Raw genomic sequence first — 19,601 nt, forward strand, 5'->3', positions numbered from 1 at the left:
TTATTACATGTACTTTCAAATTATACTCCCTTAAATTTACTAGCTGCGGCAGATATTAATAGGCTATTTTCTTCATGTGGGTCTCGATAGATGTGTTTGTATCAAAATTTTAAGTTTAATAGTAAAAGTTAGGAGTAAAGAATTGGAGAGTATTTTCCAATGGATTATGGATTCTCTCTCCACTCAAATATATTAATCATGATGAAACACCCTCTGCAGCAAGCACTCCAAAGAAAAGCCATCCTAACAATAACAAACTTTAATCCCTTAAATGAACCTCTCTTCTTCCCATCCTTTTCTCACCCATTTCCTATTCTCCACCTCCATAACCAAACCATGAAAAAACCTCCTTCTTCTCCTTCTTCCATCTTCCTGGTTTCATCTTTTTTTCTAGTGTTCATACTAACAAGATTCTCACTAGTCTTCTCCATTGATGCTGCCGCCACTGCAAATCTCCCTCTCCAGCTGATTTCACTTTTGTCTTTGAAATCTTCCCTAAAAGATCCTTTCAACACCTTCCATGACTGGGATCCCACTCCGACGCTTTCCAGCCCCGGATTCCGCCCGCTCTGGTGCCGGTGGTCCGGCATAAAGTGCGCCGACGACAATAAGTCCGGTAGGGTCACCGGACTTGATTTGTCCGGCAGAAATCTCTCTGGCAACATTCCGGAGGACATAAGATACTTGCTCCACCTTCACCACTTGAATTTGAGTGGGAATCTCTTCGACGGCCCTTTGCCGCCGGTGATATTCGAATTCTCGTTCCTCAGGACGCTTGATTTTAGTAACAACTCCTTCAATTCCACTTTCCCGCCCCGCATTTCTCGGCTGAAATCTCTCGCCCTCCTCAACGGCTTTAGTAACAACTTCGTCGGCGCTTTGCCGCGAGAAATCGCTCGGCTCCGGAACCTGGAATACCTTAACCTCGGCGGGAGCTACTTCTCCGGCGAAATTCCGGCCAGTTATGGAAGTTTCCAGAAGCTGAAGTTTCTGTACTTAGCTGGGAATTTACTCACCGGCGCAATCCCGCCGGAGTTAGGGTTTTTGAATAGCCTTGAAAATTTACAGCTTGGCTACAATGCTTACACCGGAGAGCTTCCGATTCAATTGTTCTCTCTTTCAAATCTAACTTTCCTCGATATCTCCCAATCGAATCTCTCCGGCGTTATTCCACCGGAAATCTCCAACTTAACGAAGCTGGAAATATTGTATCTGTTCAAGAATCATTTAACAGGTGAAATTCCAGGCGATCTTTCAAGCTTAACATTGCTGAAAGAGCTTGATCTATCCAATAACCATCTCTCCGGCGCTATCCCGGCTTCACTCTCGTCCCTGGATAAGCTATCCGTGTTATCCCTGATGAACAACAACTTGACAGGCGAAATCCCACCCGGCATTGGTTTTCTCCCCAATCTCCAAAGGCTATCCCTGTGGAATAACTCACTATCCGGGATTCTACCGCAAAACCTAGGCTCAAATTCCAGGCTAGAAAAGCTGGATGTCTCTTCCAATTATCTCTCCGGTCCAATTCCTGCTAATCTCTGCCTCGGCGACAGGCTAAACAAGCTCATACTGTTCTCAAATCAGTTCTCCGGTGAGCTCCCGGCGTCTCTAGCGAATTGCACCGCCTTAAACAGGTTAAGAGTTCAGAATAACAAGCTGAATGGCTTCATTCCACTAGGGTTCGGTTTCTTGCCTAATTTCACCTTCATGGACGTCAGCGATAACGTCTTCTCCGGCGCGATTCCGAAGGATTTAGGCAATGCAGTGAAGCTGGAATTCCTGAACGTATCGGAGAACTCGTTTAACGCCGATTTGCCGGACAATATTTGGAGCGCGCCGAATTTGAAGATATTTTCAGGTAGTTACAGTGCGCTGAAGGGGAAAATTCCGGATTTTAGAGGCTGTCAAAGTTTATACAAGATTGAGCTTGAAGGAAACAATTTGACTGGGGATATTCCGTGGGATATTCAGCACTGTGAAAAGCTTATATCCTTGAATCTCCGCCGGAATTCTCTCACCGGAATCATTCCCTGGGAGATTTCCACGCTCCCGTCGATCACCGACGTTGACTTGTCGCATAATCTCCTCACCGGCACGATTCCTTCGAATTTCGGCAGTTGCAGAACCCTAGAAAGCTTCAACGTCTCGTACAATCAGCTCACCGGTCCGTTACCTTCATCCGGCCCGATATTCTCCACTCTCCACCCTTCATCCTTCGCCGGAAACAATGGCCTTTGCGGCAATTCAATTCAGAGACCTTGCCGCCCCGAGATCGCCTCCAGTATGGAAATTAAGCTTCATCCGAAGAAGACGGCCGGGGCGATCGTTTGGATCATCGCCGCGGCATTCGGAATTTGCCTGTTTGTACTCATCGCCGCTTGCCGGTATTTGCACGCGAATTACCGGCGTAGATTCCCCGGCGACCGGGATGCCGGTCCGTGGAAGTTAACGGCGTTCCAACGGCTAAATTTCACGGCGGAAGACGTGCTGGAGTGTTTGTCGATAAGCAATAAGGTGATCGGAATGGGGTCCACGGGGACAGTATACAAAGTCGAAATGCCAGGTGGCGAGATCATAGCCGTTAAGAAGCTATGGGGAATCCACAAAGATACAGTTCGGAAGAAACGAGGTGTGTTAGCCGAAGTCGAAGTTTTAGGCAAAATAAGGCATAGGAATATCGTGAGATTACTAGGATGTTGTACCAATAACCAGGGCACAATGCTACTCTACGAGTACATGCCAAATGGGAGCCTTGACGATCTATTGCATGGCACGAATAAGGGCATCAATGTAGTAGCAGATTGGGTCACGAGGTACAAGATTTTACTTGGAGTAGCTCAAGGAATATGTTATCTCCATCATGATTGTGATCCGGTGATAATACATCGCGATCTAAAACCTAGTAACATCCTTCTCGACAGTAAAATCGAAGCCAGAGTTGCTGATTTCGGAGTCGCTAAATTAGTCCAAAACGACGAATCTATGTCCATAATTGCCGGATCTTACGGCTACATTGCACCAGGTATATATCACATTTCTCCCACCCTCCCCTAATTATATTTTATCTCAATTTTTTACTTATCTTTTTGAATACTACTGACTCGACGAATCTATGTCCATAATTGCCGCATCTTACAGTTACAGTGCACCGGGTATCACATTTCTCCCCCTCTCCTCCTAACTATAATTTATCCCTATTTTTTACTTTATCCAATTGTCTATATATGCTTCACCACTACATCGGTACACATAAGATCTATGAATATCCTTAATCTTTCTTAGTGTCGGTTTTCTTCATTTTGTATGGTGACGTAGTGCCATCCACTACTCACTAAATGGTGTCAAAAAGTAGTCAAATTTTATAAATTTTTTTTAGAAAAAAAAAAGTTAAAAATAAAATAAAATAAAACGTGAACCCAAGTGTCAGAAGATGTGATTCTTTGGGGTTTTACTTTGTCCCTCTTTTGATTTTTTGAATTTAGAGATTCACATTTTTTTGGGCATTGCCCCAAAATTCTCTTCTTTTGCTCTTTCTCGCCGTGATTTACTATTGTTTCACACTCATAGTGCCACTATTGCGCATGGCATGACTGGTCCATATGGCTTTAACTTTCACTTTTGCTTATTTCGTGGACCCAACCAAGATTTTCTAATTCTAATACTTATCTAAATTAATAACTATGATTATCCCTTTGGTTTTACTTTTTACATTTTCCTCTATTTTAATATCTCATTAAAAATCATTAGTCATTATTATTGGATATTGATGGATGTGTGTAATTACTTTGTGTAGAGTATGCGTATTCATTACAAGTTGATGTGAAGAGCGATATTTATAGCTACGGAGTTGTGTTGATGGAGGTTTTGACGGGGAAGAGATCGATGGACTCGGAGTTTGGAGAAGGCAATAGCATTGTGGACTGGGTGAGGTCTAAATTGAAGGTTAGAGAGGGCGTGACAGACGTGTTGGATAAAAACGCAGGTGCATCTTGCCCTCTGGTACGGGAGGAGATGATGTTGTTGCTTAGGATCGCGTTGCTATGCACTAGCCGGAATCCGGCCGACCGGCCCTCAATGCGGGATGTTGTGTCGATGTTGCAAGAGGCCAAACCTAAGAGGAAATTGGCCGCCGGGAGCGGCGAAAGTGGCGGCGGCAATGGTGGTGTTATTGCTAATTTGATCCAAAAGACAACTGTTGAGTGTTAATATGGTTTGGATTTGGATTTTTTTTTCTTTTAATTTTTGTTTGTTTTTTCTAACCTTATTATGGGGGATTGGTATAGCAGAAGGTATTTTCTATTTTTGATTTTCTTAAGATATTAGTAGAGCTCTTAAGTGTGTCTTGTCCCGAATATCATGCATGTACGTATAGGATTCCATTTGCAATATTTGGAAGTTTAAGTTTTAGCTTTGCATTTAATTTGCTATCATTACCACTTTTAATTTATTGGAAAACTCGTACTTTCTGGTCCAGTGACACCAAGTTATTCACGCATGTGGAAGGTTGTGGGTTCGAGATAGAGTCAGTAGTATTCAAAATTAAAAAAAAAAAATTGACAGCTTTTTTTACCATATACATGCATATTTAATTTGTAGCAGGAATATATTAATCAAAATTCTTGAATATGGAATTGGCAATTTGATGTAAGTGGTTGAAGCTAGGTGATCGCTTCTTTTGATAAAGCCTTCATTAACCTCTTCTCAACTCCCAAATTTGTTGGATATGATGTACTCTTAAGCTTTCCTCTTCTACCTGCAAAATATAATAATACAATTGATTTTCAAAATCAAATATCGTAACTATAAGATCGAAGTTCAAATAAATGTGTATATATCATGTCAGACTTTTAAAGAATTGTCTTTGAATGAAGCCTTAAAACTGTATTAATTTTACCTTATATGATACGGATATTGGTATAATGTGAAACAATACATATAATTATTATTATTATTTTTAATTTGTCTGTCTAACTAAAACGTGACTGTAAAAAGTTCCAACCTCGTTTGAAATAACCGCTGTAATTTTGTTATGTAGCTCCTCAAAGTACACTTTCTCCTGCTTTAGGATGGGTATAAGTTGTGTTAGTAGAAAACAAGATTGCTCAACCTGCCATTGCATTTTCATGATCAATTCTTCTATGTTGCCCACCATTCCTTCTGCTTTGACAATAGCATCCTTCACTGACACCACATCTGCCTAGCTACCACATTCATCAATTAGTTGTATTCAAATAGATCGAAATTAAGACTTAGATCAGACCATCTACAACTCAAAACACTAAATTTTACACCAAAAGAAATATTCTTAGTATATTTTTACATGACTTAAATCGACAACTGTCAAAGATTAATTCCTACCTGAGCTTCATCCACAAGAGGTAGGCAAATAGAGATTGCTGACAACTTTCTTGCCACCCTGCCAACAGCCTCAGAATTTTTAGCCTCTAGTTTTGCCCAATCTTTGAGCAATCCTCTTTGTGAGTTGAATATCCTGTTCAGTTTGATCTCGTGCTTTAATTGCTGTATTTTGATCCGTTTCTCTGCCATGAATTTCCTCATTGTCCAGATTCTTAACCAAACATTGAACAATTTATTCTGCATATAATGATATTTGTTGAGCATATAATGTATAAATATGATTAAACATTCTTTTTGAGTGATAGAAAGGAACTTGTAGTCACTATTTAAAATAATGCATTGGGTCCCTATCTTGTGATCCAGGCAAAAAAATAGAGGTAAATTAGCATAATTTGTCTATAATTGCAATATTATGATTACTAAGTCAATAGTCTGACCTACTTGACTAGATTGTTCCAATATGGTTAAACTTTTAGTGGAGATAGAATACGCTTTGTCAGTTTAAATTTGTTACCTGAGCAGCAGACTTGATGTTAGGGATAGAAGCCATAGCTCTGGCATTGGCCAATCTCCACTGCAGGAATCTGTTGTGCATGATTCGGAACTGATGGTACTCTTCTTGTTGCACAGGGGACACCTTTTTCTGCTTGAAGTACTTCAAAACTCCGCTCACTGCACTCGCGTCCATCTTGAAGCTCCTGGAGCGCGGAGAATTCGGAACCGCCATTGCCGGCGAGCTAGGCAAAGATCGCCCCGGCGACAACGCCCACGCCGAAGGAGACATGGACGATTTCATGCTGCTACGATGATTATCCTTTTGAGATTTCTTATTATGTTTTTGAGCAATCGCGCTAACATTATTTTCGTAGCTTCTCAAAATTGTGGTTGAATTTGAACGACCGACGAACTTGGATCCGGTCTCTGAGGAATACGGCGGCGTTGCCGTTGACGAATTTCCTCCGCTTCTGCTTCTTAGTAATCGAGGCGAGGCCGCCGGGGAGCGAGGTATAACCGGCGCCGGTTGCTTCCGGCTGCGATTGTAGCTTTCCATGGCGGTTAGGTTAAGAGTGCACTCCTGTACGAGATGGATCATATGTGTGTGTATATATATACATATATGATGATGAGGTTGAATTTGATGAAATTAGAATAAAGAATTGCTGGGAGGAAGTCCCAATTAACTACCGGAATCAAGAGTTGGGAGCACGTTATTAGTCTCTTTTGAATTGTTCGCATGTCAACTGAATTCAAGACTTCAATATATGGAGTCAATGGGTACACTCACTACGTGCATGGGCTGATGGGCACAAATTTCTAAGGTGTCAACCATGTACTTTTCTTAATTAAGAGTTCTAGTATATGTATTCTGGAATTTTTTCCCAAATGTAACATAGGTTGATAGGGTAGTTATTTTTCTTAATATGGAGTAACACTGGAGCATTGGTGAGACTTGATATCCTTAATCTCTTGTGACAAATTTCACTTCTACTACCTGTTGAGCTACCTAGCTATGTCAGTATTTTCCTTGCTTTCTTGTAAATACAGTTCATGGAATATGATATATTGGAGACTTCTATATTATTTGAGGAGGAAATTCTCAAAGTAATGGTCTTCCGACTATGGTCTTTTCAAAAATTGGTTTCATGCATTTTAATTACACCCAAACTAGTCCTTTCATTTGACTATTGAAATTTAAGTCACATTGGTCATTCGTTAGCATTGCGTTAAAATGGAGGGCAAAATCATAAATTCAACTCGTCTACTCCATTTTAATAAGATTGCGACTATATTTTAGCATATTGCAAAGTTTGTTTTTTTTTTTTGTTTTGTTTTGTTTTTGTTTTTGTAAAAACTATGCCTTCATCTCCTCAAAATGCAATCAAAATGTGGGATCATCAACAACAAGGCCAAAATAGTTCATCTTCATCTTTAAACGAACTTCTCAAGGCAAAGATTTCACTATGAAGATGTTGCCCTGCCCTGATTCATTTTTCTTCAGTGACACGCATCCTACCACTGTTACCAAAACAAAATTTATGAATTTATTTTGAATTAGTTGACCAATTGAGCTGTGTCACGTGGCAATTTGTCAACAATCATCAGTACCATGTAAGAAAGTGTTTGGGCCGGCCCATGTATTTGTCAATCAGATGATAGTTTTGCAAATTGTCAACTATCACATAAGAAAGTGTTTGGGCTGGCCCATATATACAGTATACCTTTTCATTACAGGCCTATTCCTATATATCAACGGCCCATGTCGAAGACGTTGCTTCTCAGCTGGTTCAGCACTCGGGTTCAGTATCAATTATCATCAAATGCCAAGCCACGAAACCGAGCTGCTCAGCTGACAACAATCTTCAGAGATTTTGTTGATTTTGATGAAACCCTAGAACCGTGGCTGCAAACTCACCTCTCCTATCATATCTGCTCACATAGTCGCATCAAATCCTAAAAATTTCGACGGTTTGAGCGCCGGCTGTGCTTCGTCTCTCTCACCTTCTCCAGAAATCTCCGTCATGGATGCTCAGCGAGCATTGCTCGATGAACTCATGGGCGCATGTATTATCCCTGTCTTAAAACTCTAAATCGTGTATCAGAGTTTCGTATTTGCTTTTTGATTCAGTGTCGTAATTCACTTTTTTTAGTTAATAAACCTTTAAGCACCGCCTTGCAGCTTCTAGTTAGCGCTTGCATTGGACGAAATTGGAACCGGAACAAAGCTAGCTCTTAATGTGAATCATTCGAGTTAAATCTCATAGCGAAAATGCTGCATTAGCTTTTTTTATGCACACACTAGAAGTGTAGGATCACGTTATCTGCATCCAATTGTTTTAATTCGCTTGCTGATTGCAATGTATTTAAAATTTGAGAAATCTAGAAGCAGAGAAATTCTTTACATCCGCTATCTGCAATTCATTGGTTGTTAAGAAATAGTTGTTGTTATTGCTATTTGCTGATAATGGTGTTCATTTTATTTGGTGCATTTCATAGCTCGTAATTTAACTGAAGAAGAGAGGAAGGGATACAAGGAACTCACATGGGATGACAAGGAAGTTTGTCGATTCTATATGGTTCGGTTTTGCCCCCATGATTTGTTTGTCAATACTCGGAGTGATTTGGGTAAGTTTTCAAGTTTCAACTCCTTGCATGTGGTGATCATATTTTGGTATTCTGTTTTTGTTATTAGATTTTGATATTTTTTAGTCTAGAACTGTATAAAAACTCAAAACATTGTTTTATGTATTTGGGTTCACATATTGCCAAATTTTTCTTTGTTTTAACTGGGCATTAAAAAATAGTTTCCTTGTTTGTAGAAATTTTTCTTATGTACACCATTTACTATTTTTTTTAAACAACCATCTATTACAACTCTCTTGATGGGGATAACATCTTTTGACTTTGTGTTTGACATCAGGGCCATGTCCAAAAGTTCATGATCCAAAGTTGAAGGAAAGGTAAACAGAAATCTTATGTTTTACACTGTAGCGCTTCAACTTATTGAAGAAATTAAAATAAAATGGAAATCATGATAGTGTGCTTCAACTAGAATACATATCAAACTGTGGTTATATAATTTTCTTTTCACATTTCCAATTTGTTGTCTTATTGCTGTTATTGGTTCACTTTCCAATGGCACTGGATACTCTTGCAGCATTCACGCAAAAGTGAAATAAAATTAATACATTCTGAAATTTTGGAGGTCTTGGTCTACGTTAAGGGGGGTTTGGTTCAAACTAGGGAATCTAAATCAAATACAAAGTACATAGTAATTGGAGTGAATTTTAGTCAAAGTAGCTATGTTTGTTTAGTTGAAAACTGGAATTGGAAAGACATAAGTTGTAATTTTTTACTCCGTAAAACACAAGAAATAATACATTATAATTTTCAACCCAGCCTTTCCTCTCTATCACTTGCACAGAGGGATTGGAGTAGTCTCCTTGGCCCAATGTTCCCCCTCCACTATATATCACTTTATTTTGGTATTAACAAAATTCGGTAAGGTGCACCTGGCCTTTACCCCACTATGGTGGTTGACCTTTCCAGGTAAAAAACAAAACAAAACAAAACAAACTTTTCCAGTTCCTCGCAAACCCTCCGCTACCCTTATCTGTAGAATTCTCCATTTTGTAGCATACCAGTCTCTTTCTCTACACTGTTGCTTCTGATCCTTCTTTGTTTCTCTCTCTAGAATATTTCTTGAGGCCCAAATTTTTCTCCAGAAAGAACCATTTGTTGAATCCTCAATCTTGAAAGGAAGGACACAATCTCACCACTCCTCATATTCTTTTACCTCTAATACCAATCCAAGTTCTAGATCTAAACTAGAAATCTTCAGATTTGGACTAAAAAATTCATCATGGTGACCATGACGATGAGAAGGTTAGATGAGGTTGAATGAAGGTGGATGCGGTGATGAAGAATCGCAGAAGCTGGGCAAATTACAATTTGCCTGTGGATTACTCGTATGACGAACGACGCATTTGCTTTTGGTTGCTTTGCCCTAAAAAATGGCATTTGAATCCCATTCCCTCGTTCAAAAGTTACGAACGAAATGCCCCTTTAGTTATGACGGCAAACAGTATTAATGCTACTTCATCTATGTGTTTGGATTTGGAAATTGATTTAATGGTTTCTCTTTTTAGCCTGTCTAGAAGACTAAATAGTTGAGGCATTTATTGACAAATGTGCTTCTTTTTTCTTTTTGTTTTTAAAATTTTTATTTAGAGTTTTTTTTTTTGGTTATAAAACTAATAGTCTGATTTCCTGTTACAATATAAGCCTTATTGCCCTTTACTATAGGTTTCCAAATCTAAATTACATGTAGTCTACTTTCCCAGTGCTTTCCTTTCCTTTGCTGCTGGGGAACTGAGATTATTATAATATTATTATCAATTAAATTTATAATGTGCCCCATTTCTGAGTCCTGGGAGCTTTTTGTTGTTTTCCAGTTTTGAGAAGTCCCCAAGACATGATTCATATGTTCCCAAGTTTGAAGGAGAGCTAGCTCATTTTTGTGAGAAGTTGGTAAGTTTTAATATTTTATGCTTTTAATATACTTCCTGATGGAAGTATAGTGACAGAACAGTTCATTGTGATGATTATTGTATTCAAGGTTATGGACCTAGATAGAAGAGTTAGGCGTGGTCGAGAACGCCTTGATCAAGAGGATGTGCCTCCCCCACCTCCCCCAATTTCAGCAGAAAAATCTGAGCAGTTATCTGTTCTGGAAGAAAAGATTAAGAACTTACTGGAACAAGTGGAGTCTCTTGGTGAAGCTGGACAGGTGGATGAAGCTGAAGCACTAATGAGAAAGGTATCTCAAATTACTTCTGTTGTTAGGGCTTCTCAAAACTTTTTTCATTATTCATTTATCCACTAATTCCAATAATTAATATAGGCCCTATTTGGTAAATAATCAGCCTATCACCTAATTTTGGCTTATTTGACCACTATTAGTTGTTTGGCTAATAAGCTTTTTGTAACTCCAAAATGCTAAAATTCAAAAGGCTACTCAAAGCAGCCTTTTCAATTAGCTTTTTGAGAAAAGAAATTATACCAAACAACTAATTTATCAAACAACTTTCTACAATCAGCTAATGTTATCAAAAAATCATACCTTTTAACCCAAACAACCAACCCAATCAGCCAACAGCCATTTACCAAACAGGGCCATTATCTTCTTGCCAAACTACTATTATAGCTCAACTGCTCAAGAAAAAGATTTTATTAATGTAACAAAAAGGATGTGGAAAAGGAATTAGTTAGCATTATAGTCATTCTTTCACCCTCAAATACTGTGGAAACTTATTATGCTTATTAACTCGTATTTTAGGTGGAATTGCTTAATGTTGAAAAGACAGCCTTGACTCAGCAATCACAGCAAAGCAATGTGTTAATGATGGCACAAGAGAAAAAGATGGCATTGTGTGAAACATGTGGCTCCTTTTTAATTGCAAATGATGCTGCTGAGAGGACTCAGTCTCATGTCACAGGCAAGCAGCATGTTGGTTATGGCATGGTTCGAGATTTCCTGTCTGAATTCAAGGTAATAGCCCCCTTCCTCAAAGAGAAAACTCAGCTTTTTATACTTTTTTCTTTGAATAAAGTGGAAGTTGATTGTGCAAATTATGAACTAATTTTTCTTTTTAGGCTGCAAGAGAGAAGGCAAAGGAAGATGAAAGATTGGCAAGGGAGAAGGAAGTGGAAGAAAGAAAGAAGCAGAAGGAGAAAGAATATGAAAGCAGGCATAGAAGTGGTTCATCTGATAGGGACAGGTACCGTGATAGGGATTATGGAAGGGAGCGTGATCGCTACCGGGAAAGAGATCGTGAACATGAAAGGTCCTATGACAGGAATGGCAGAGGGGCTCGTGACAGAGACAGGGGTTCAGATTGGAAGTACAGTAATTCCAGAAATGGAAGGGATAGGAACCGAGAACGTGACAGAAGCAGGTCACGATCTCCTGTTAGACCCAGTCACAGGAGCTCAACAAAGAGTCCAGTTCACCAATGTTAGAGGATTATAAAGATAAACTTCTGAACTTTGCAAAGTGGAGGTAGACATTTTTATAACTCAAAAAATTATGATGAATGTATGTTTTAGACTCTGAAGTTCTATCTCTTCTTCATGTGTGAAACTGTTTTTTGTTCTCACAGCTTTATTGAGACTATATGATCTCTCTAGCATCAATGTAGAGGAGAAAGGGTTGAGGTAGGTATTGCTTCGTTGTTGTAACTCCTTACTCGTCTATTCTGTGCTTTGTTTGGATTACTTGGCATGAGTGTTATCTTCGCTTACTGCTTCTGGTGGTTTTTGATCCCTTCTCCTTTGGGGTCACATATTATTCTTATTAGTTAAAGGAACAGATTTGTAAGTTAGCATAGGTACTAAAGCTGCTTAAGGAGATCATTCTTGCTCATTCCAACATTGAGGTAACAATTACAACCCATTTATCAACTGCACAATCACATCTGACCATCACCGGTATGGTTGCTTTCTCTTTTGGTGATTCAGATGACTTGGATCAAATTTCGTTGTGCTGGCTTTGTTCATTCAGATGAACAAGAGCAATTAAACAATTACTGTTATTTTGAGTATTTGGCGTGTCAATGGGCTCATGAATGCTTAAGCCTTCACCTAATTTCTCTATGATCCAATGGTGGGGTTCGAATATAGGTAAATTGACAAACTCCCTATACCTTCATTTGATGGAGATAGAACTATGCAGGGACTGTGCAGATGTGGCAGCCACTGTTCCAATTGCAAGAATTATAATTGCACTAAAACTTCAAAAGTAGCTTTAGGAAGCAAATAGTTGGAAGTTGAGACTCAGGAAACTAATGCTATTTGCCCTTGTGAAGTTTAGATTTCTGTGTATGTGGTATAGGTTCTTCCTATCTTGCCCTCTGCATTGCATGAAACGTATTGTGTCAACGACAAGCAAGGTAAATGAACTCCACCCTCAATTTGCACGACTCGTTTTGTTGTTTAGGGTTCAGATGGATGTTGGAGGATTTTGATGAACCATTCAGTTTGCATCTGCAGAGGATGGAAAAGACATCCATGAGTCATGACGGGAAGGAATTGTCTTGCAGAGTGTAATACTCGCGCTTGAGTTCATGTAACCATTTTGAATTGGATATTTGTTTGAAACCCAACTATAACTCTTCATTTTTTACCTCCCTTTTCTTTTTAATTGGCTCTATTTCGTTTATAGTTTGCCGTCACTAGTGCAACTCCGAGCATTAAAGCTTAAGGCGACCTGACCTGACCCGCTAATATCCTAGGAAGTACTGTAGTAACTAGTTAAGTGTGGTCATCGATTTTCATGTTTCTCGGTTACTACTTTATTCAACGTGTAAGAACTGGGAATTTATTTGACAGTGGGTGACTAGTGTGTTAAAGCCTAAAGGCACTTCTTTGGAGATTATGCGTCATTTGGTAACGGACAATAATTATTGCAAGAAATTTGGTGAAAACAAATCTGATAACAACTCGGATGTTTTAACTTTTAACAATAAAACGAGAAACCAAAACGAGCTATCAAGTTTTAAACTATTACATATCTTATTTTGCAGTATGTAATTTTCTAAAGCAACATTGCCTCTTAATTCCTATAATATAATGCAATGTTTGCATGAAATGAGAACAGAAAAACGATACGGGTATAACCATGGGGAAAGGGATCAAAGAAATGGGGATATTTTCTCTGCAATGAAGATGGCATGACACCAGTTTCGTATAGTACAACAAAAATGCATGATTGGAAAAAAAAAATTCCAGCCTATCCTCCCTTTTTCCCCAGCACAAGCAGAATATAACATAATTCTTAAACCACACACCCAACATAGTATACTGGCCCAGAAAGGGTGAACCTCTGAACAGTAGGAATGCTCCAATCATTGTGCCATTACTCCAAACTAACATGCCGCATTTTGCACACAAGGTTGGCAGTGGGTAGATCAAGCTGATTTCCAGAATCAGATTTTACAAGTTCCTTGAGCTGATTTCTTGGAGTTGAGAGACATGAATGGAAGGTGGCAAGAACTGGTGGAACGGGCATTGATAGAGCTGAAAGCACATTACTTAAGTACTCAATATCAACAGAGAGTTGCTGTGCTCCACGATCGGTGATATACTGAATGCCACGCAATTGTTCCACATAAAGGGCAGTAGCACCTTCTGCAACCTAATCAACACAAACAGAAGAAAGAATAGTTAACATATAGGTTTAACTGGAGGAAAGTTTAAATGGAATGTGTTTTATTGAACATATTTGAACTACTTAAAATCCCAGGAATAATAATACACTATTTTCTAAAACAGCCATTAGATCCCAGGAGTTATCTAATTCTTGTTTAAATGATGAAGATTGGATTGGAACATTTCATTTTTGGGAAAAAAACCAAGCACACTACTACTCATAGCATAAGAACTAAAGTCCAAGAGTGCAGATGCAATATGATAGTTCATCAATTCAGAATTTCAGATAAGCTGCAAGTAATAGCATTAATAATGGAAACAGACAAAATTAAAACCTAAAATTTTAAAATTTAGTTACCTTAAACATCCATTCAGTAGCAAAGTACTGGGCCTCTTCAGCATTGGCATCAGAATTGGAAATTCCCTCTGCAAGAGGCTCTAATTGTTGGGGTAACGTCAGAAGATACTCACCAACATTAGTAACATAAGACTGAGGATATGCACTGAATGTTGGGAGGGGACGAGCACTATGCTCTTCTACAGAAGACCATATAGGCAAACGAGATAAATCATTGAAGTGTTGTCGTACTTTTGATACAAGTACATCATAAACAAGCTCATTAACAGCATCCGCAAAAGCTGTAACCCGTTGAGAAGCAACTGGAAGTGCATGAAACCGGGGATCCTTAGACTGCAAGAAATACAAAAAAAAATTACTCATAAATTTAATTTAAACATCACATAATAAAAGTATAGATGGACAATTGGACAGAGAGGTTTCCAGATCTAGAAAAGAAAAGGACTTGCAGATGTATGTGGCAACTCTTTATTATTTTTCACCAGATCACCATATAGGTAATAGGTTCTTGCCATCTATTTATTCATCAATTTGACAACCACTTTAGGGGAACTAGCATTGATATATTCATTTTATTTTTAACCACAAAAAAGTACAAAACAGATATTGGCATGAACTCTGAGGAAGGTAGTAAGCTTTCTCTATGTCAACTACCTGCTCCAATAGATTAAGAAGTTTCCGAGCTTTTTCAGGAACACCAACAAGCCTCACAGCTGCCACATCCAAGGCAGCCCTTCCGGTCACAGCTACCTGTGCACTTCCATCATCATTGGCCGCATGTGATTGGTTCTGATCAAGACTTGAACCAAATACCGAAAAAGATAAATTTGTACTCAATCTGGCAAGGGTAGCCTTGAGGGAAGCTTCAAAGACAGATGATCTGCTGGTTAAACAATCAGCAACAGTGAGAATTTGCAATGCACCTTGGACAAATGACCACTCCTCCTCATTTGACATGAAGTCAACCTTGCGTGAGTTGGAATCCCTCCTGTCAGATCCCATTTCTTTCTTTGAACCAACAGCATCAGCATCCAATCCACACACAGCTCTTAGTGATTTTAAATTATCCTGCAAAGTGGAAATGTACTGTAGCATAACATCATCCAGAGCAAGAATAAGCTCATCCGCCTCAGAACCACCAGTGAAATTAATGCATCTCTCTACAGCAGCTTCAAGAAGTAAAATGATTTGTGGGATAGACTCTTCCATCCTTCGAACTGTTTCACTAAGTTCAACTCCCTGAACCCCAACAAGAGTGATGGCAGCTCCTCTGAGGTCAAGTCCTGCAATCTCACCAGAGAGAACGGCACGCTCCATCTGCCCATACCTAAGAACAGATCAATCAGGCAGACGATGCAAGAACATTTAGTTCAGAAAGCCAATAAAGAATAATTGTATGATGTATATTTAAAGATCCTGTTTTGGCTATTTCACACCTAGCATGCTGAATCTAGTGAAACAAACTTTGTAACACCAAAGAAAACCATCCAATTCCATGGTTAAGGACAACAACGATAGATGTAGCAATCACCAGATAAAATCTTAATCACAAGAGCCAAATTGGAAGCTGAGTTAATTAAAAGCAGATACATTCGAGCCTCCAAATTTCATGTTTACAACTATGAGTTAATTAAAAGCAGATATATTCTAATGACGACAACACTTCTGTCCAATGAAAAGCTTTTTAAAGGATTACTTTCTCAAGACCAAGACCAAGACCAAGTAGGGGCAAAAAGAACTTCTTTACACCTTTTAATATGATGATAGATTTAAAAGCTCCTCTGAGAAAAAAATTTGCTGTCTAGAAAACTAGAAAAATCTTTAAAAGCATGATCCCCAAAAGAATGCTTCAGGAAAACCACGTGCCATTATAACTATATGATGATAGGTTAAGAAAAAAATTTGTTGTCTAGAAAACTAGAAAAATCTTTAAAAGCAGGATGCCCAAAAGAATGCTTCAGCAAAACCATGTGCCATTATAAACTTTTATTTCATATGTGCTCACCGTCGTTTAAATGATTCAAAAGGATGGTATATGGCTTTCAAAACATCCAACATAACTTGAAGGTCAGTGTCTGAGAATAGGTGTTGGATATTCCTAGCGAAACTCCCTGTTGTATTGTGAAGTTCTATTAAGGCATCCAGATGTTTGGTTTGGACCTTGACACCTTTTGACAAATCTCCAGTTGAGATGTCTATGATACCTGAATTTTTGACATAGAATCTTAGCTAAGATCATAGAAAATGCTTAGCAAAATATAGTACAGGTATGTTTGGATGCCATATGGATGATGAATTAGAGAGGACACATGCTCATCTATCATTTAATAAAGGTCATAATATTTATATAAGGTTTCTATTTACAAATCCATACTTGCTCGGTTGCTCCACTACTCACATTCCACATCCTTGCTTACATAACCAAATATCATTTACATGAAAACAAGAAAGAATATGCTAAAATTGGTGACTAGAAGAGAGTGATTTGTTTTAAACAAGAGGCTGAAAAATGATTTACATACACCATCAATCAAAGTAAACAACAGACAAATATTGACTTTTCCTTAAGAATTGGACAGCTCCATGAAAATGCATTTGTGCAATTTCCCTTTGTCTATGTGACACCTTGCTTTTTGAGATGTCCTCAAATGCCTGACACACTGACACCGTCACAACCAACTTTCTTCCATGTCATCATGACATGAGCAACTCAAGTTCAAATTTAAAACAGAATTTTTTATGATTTAAAAGCCTCTGAACTCTTAACCCATGTCTATCAAAATTTGTGACATATTTGGATGGAGGCAATAGTTAACTAGGACTACTACCTAAAATGAGTATACAAGACACAATAGGGAAGGCAATACTGGTATATTAGCAAGAAAACACATAGGTCTATAGGAAATATGATTACAGACCACTCCAAAAGAGTACTAGAAATTAACCTTTGGCCAATGTTTTTGTCTCGGGGACAGCCTCCCCAGCAGCCAGGTTGATAGATGATACAAAGCTTGCACCAACAGCTGACATTGTTTCAATTACTAGATTTGGAACAAGTGTTTTATATTCTTCTGGAAACGCAAGCACACACCTGTAGAAAATATCAAACTAGTTTTACTCAGACATAAACTGCAATCTATCCTCAAACAGCCACAAAGATGCAATATTTTATACAAAAAATTTCGAAGTCTGTCCATGTTGTACACCAGAAATGTGAAAGTTTACTCTGAAGAAGACTAAATTATACCATTTCCATTCCTGTTCAAGATAAAGCAGCAATTCATCATAAAAACTGGGAAGCCAACGTGAAAATGAAATTGGAGATGAATTCAGCTGCAAATCATTAGCACTTGAGAGCCTTTCTACTTCATTCTTCTCATTTGAAACCTTATTTGCCTGTTGCCTCAACTCAAAATCTTCCCAAAGATGTTTTATAGGCTTGAGGTGGACCTTTGAGTATTGCAGTTCTAATGACTTGAATCTCCCAATTCTATTGAGAATACTCCTCATTTCTTGGGCAATATCAACCTAGAAACAAGGATTTCTATTTTATGTCCCTTCTCTAAAGTCTCCAAGGAGATATGTGCATTCAAATGATTGTGAAGTGAAAATATTTTGCAAAAAGGAAGGAGAAAATGTGAAATTAAAGTAACCTTCCGATTGCTTAATGCATCTGTCAGGCGAGGTTGCACCATTGAGTCTAGTCTATCTTCTAACACTTCAAGTTGTTTCCTAATATTAGCAAATTCGGCAACCTGGAAATTTTAGGATCATTAATACAGCAATTTAGGGCCCAGTAAACATGATTTAACACCAAACAAAGGCAACCAATTTAAACAGTACCTCACCAACAGCAGACAAGCAGTGCCTCATGTTTGCCAGTGTTTCTGCAGCACGTGGAAGATCACCACTTGAAAATACATCCTCCACGGTTGAGCTTAATTGAGTCAAACCAGCTGCATCCTGTCCATTAGCAGATGGGAGCATTTAGTGCAAGCAATACCACAGGGAGAGTGATAGTGTCAAGCACAAATTTCTGACTAAATTATAGAGGGTCCTAATTAAGTACTGAATTGCTCCGTATATGAGAAGCAGGGAAATGGAGGCACCTGCAATGTCTCGTAAGCAGCTTCCATTCTTCGCTTGACAGTATCGACTTTTGCTAGTGTAGCTACGGACTCTGCAGATGATCCCTCTGCCTAAAATGGGAATAAAAGTGGAAGAAGAAAAGTGATTCATCGCTCTACTTTGGCTACTATTGCTATAGATTCAGCAGGTGAATTGAAGCAACGTTACAGGAGAATAAAGGATAATTGGGGAACACTCGTCAAATGCAGAGCATCAAACAAGCATACAAGTACCATAAACATATGCAGAAGAATTTCAAAATATTTCTCAAATGCATTCGATTGACTGACACGAATTTCAAACATTTTATTACAATTAGCATACCGCATTCGAAGTTTTCATTCATGAAATTGAAATTCACTGAGGAACAAGTAGGAACAAGGTACCTTTCTGAGTTTTTGGAGGATGGAAGAGACGGAGGAGCGGAGCGAGAGGGCGTCATCGCGGAGTCGGATAACGTCACGCGTGGCGCGGGGGACGCGATGGAGAGCAGATGCGCTGAGCTCCTCGAGGGAGACGGCGATCTCCTCCGACGCCATCTGGAGCTTCATTTCCAGATCCACCAGGTGCTTGTCCAGCGGGTCCTGCGGGTGCCGCGACTGGCACGCCCCGTTTATCCATTGCTTGGGGTCGAACTTCTCATCGGAGAAGGAGCTCAGATCCAACATCATCTTCCCCGGATCACACCTTGATTCCACTACCCAATTCACTCATCAACTGTTTACTGTCTTCGCTGTTTCCCGGAGCTTCTCCGGAGTAACGGACCGCGTCGCGAATTTTCTTACTTGTTTATTTTTCTCTTTAGATGGGCTTCGGGTAAGAGTTTCCATTATCTGGATATGGGCTTTAAGCCCATTATTGGTGAGTTCATTTCCCATCTCTGGGCCTCGTTGATAAATTCGTATTCACGTTTCTATCAATCGTTATACCCTGCACCACATTGCACATAGCAATGTGCACCACGTAAGTAAAACGACGTCGTTTTGGTGTTAGTGGACGCGGACGCGAATGACTCCAGGGAATTCATTATCTATAATACACATAATCA

At 39.0% G+C, this 19,601-nt stretch overlaps 4 protein-coding genes across 7 annotated transcripts; 2 read left to right on the plus strand and 2 right to left on the minus strand.

The window, feature by feature from the left end:
* Positions 1-241: 241 nt before the first annotated feature.
* On the plus strand, positions 242-4,476 carry LOC116000070 (leucine-rich repeat receptor-like protein kinase TDR). The gene is made up of 2 exons (XM_031240087.1): positions 242-3,025; positions 3,797-4,476. The coding sequence occupies exons 1-2, from the start codon at positions 337-339 to the stop codon at positions 4,207-4,209; spliced, it is 3,102 nt and encodes a 1,033-aa protein (XP_031095947.1). The 5' UTR covers positions 242-336; the 3' UTR covers positions 4,210-4,476.
* A 217-nt stretch (positions 4,477-4,693) lies between these two features.
* Positions 4,694-6,412, minus strand: LOC115999589 (QWRF motif-containing protein 7). The gene is made up of 4 exons (XM_031239430.1): positions 5,876-6,412; positions 5,362-5,598; positions 5,003-5,200; positions 4,694-4,756 (listed from the first exon to the last, which is right to left on the minus strand). Exons 1-4 carry the CDS (start codon positions 6,410-6,412, stop codon positions 4,694-4,696), a joined length of 1,035 nt encoding a protein of 344 aa, XP_031095290.1.
* Positions 6,413-7,651: 1,239 nt separating this feature from the next.
* On the plus strand, positions 7,652-13,060 carry LOC115999187 (luc7-like protein 3). 4 transcript variants are annotated; one of them, XR_004093994.1, is made up of 8 exons: positions 7,652-7,923; positions 8,356-8,484; positions 8,780-8,819; positions 10,314-10,389; positions 10,478-10,678; positions 11,198-11,410; positions 11,515-12,809; positions 12,910-13,060. XR_004093994.1 is itself a non-coding variant. In XM_031238986.1 (8 exons), exons 1-7 carry the CDS (start codon positions 7,881-7,883, stop codon positions 11,878-11,880), a joined length of 1,068 nt encoding a protein of 355 aa, XP_031094846.1. In that variant the 5' UTR covers positions 7,652-7,880; the 3' UTR covers positions 11,881-11,920; positions 12,021-13,060. The 4 variants fall into 4 exon arrangements, 2 of the variants coding, with proteins under 2 accessions (XP_031094846.1, XP_031094845.1); XR_004093995.1 differs by having other exon boundaries at positions 11,515-12,540; positions 12,857-13,060; XM_031238986.1 differs by having other exon boundaries at positions 11,515-11,920; positions 12,021-13,060.
* A 299-nt stretch (positions 13,061-13,359) lies between these two features.
* Positions 13,360-19,320, minus strand: LOC115999234 (conserved oligomeric Golgi complex subunit 7). Its single transcript, XM_031239072.1, has 10 exons — positions 18,940-19,320; positions 18,535-18,624; positions 18,269-18,388; positions 18,079-18,180; positions 17,673-17,953; positions 17,371-17,516; positions 16,431-16,629; positions 15,080-15,752; positions 14,426-14,758; positions 13,360-14,053 (listed from the first exon to the last, which is right to left on the minus strand). The coding sequence occupies exons 1-10, from the start codon at positions 19,222-19,224 to the stop codon at positions 13,775-13,777; spliced, it is 2,508 nt and encodes an 835-aa protein (XP_031094932.1). The 5' UTR covers positions 19,225-19,320; the 3' UTR covers positions 13,360-13,774.
* Between the last annotated feature and the right edge of the window lie 281 nt (positions 19,321-19,601).

Source organism: Ipomoea triloba, chromosome 12 (genome assembly GCF_003576645.1).
Source record: "Ipomoea triloba cultivar NCNSP0323 chromosome 12, ASM357664v1".
NCBI lineage: Eukaryota > Viridiplantae > Streptophyta > Magnoliopsida > Solanales > Convolvulaceae > Ipomoea > Ipomoea triloba.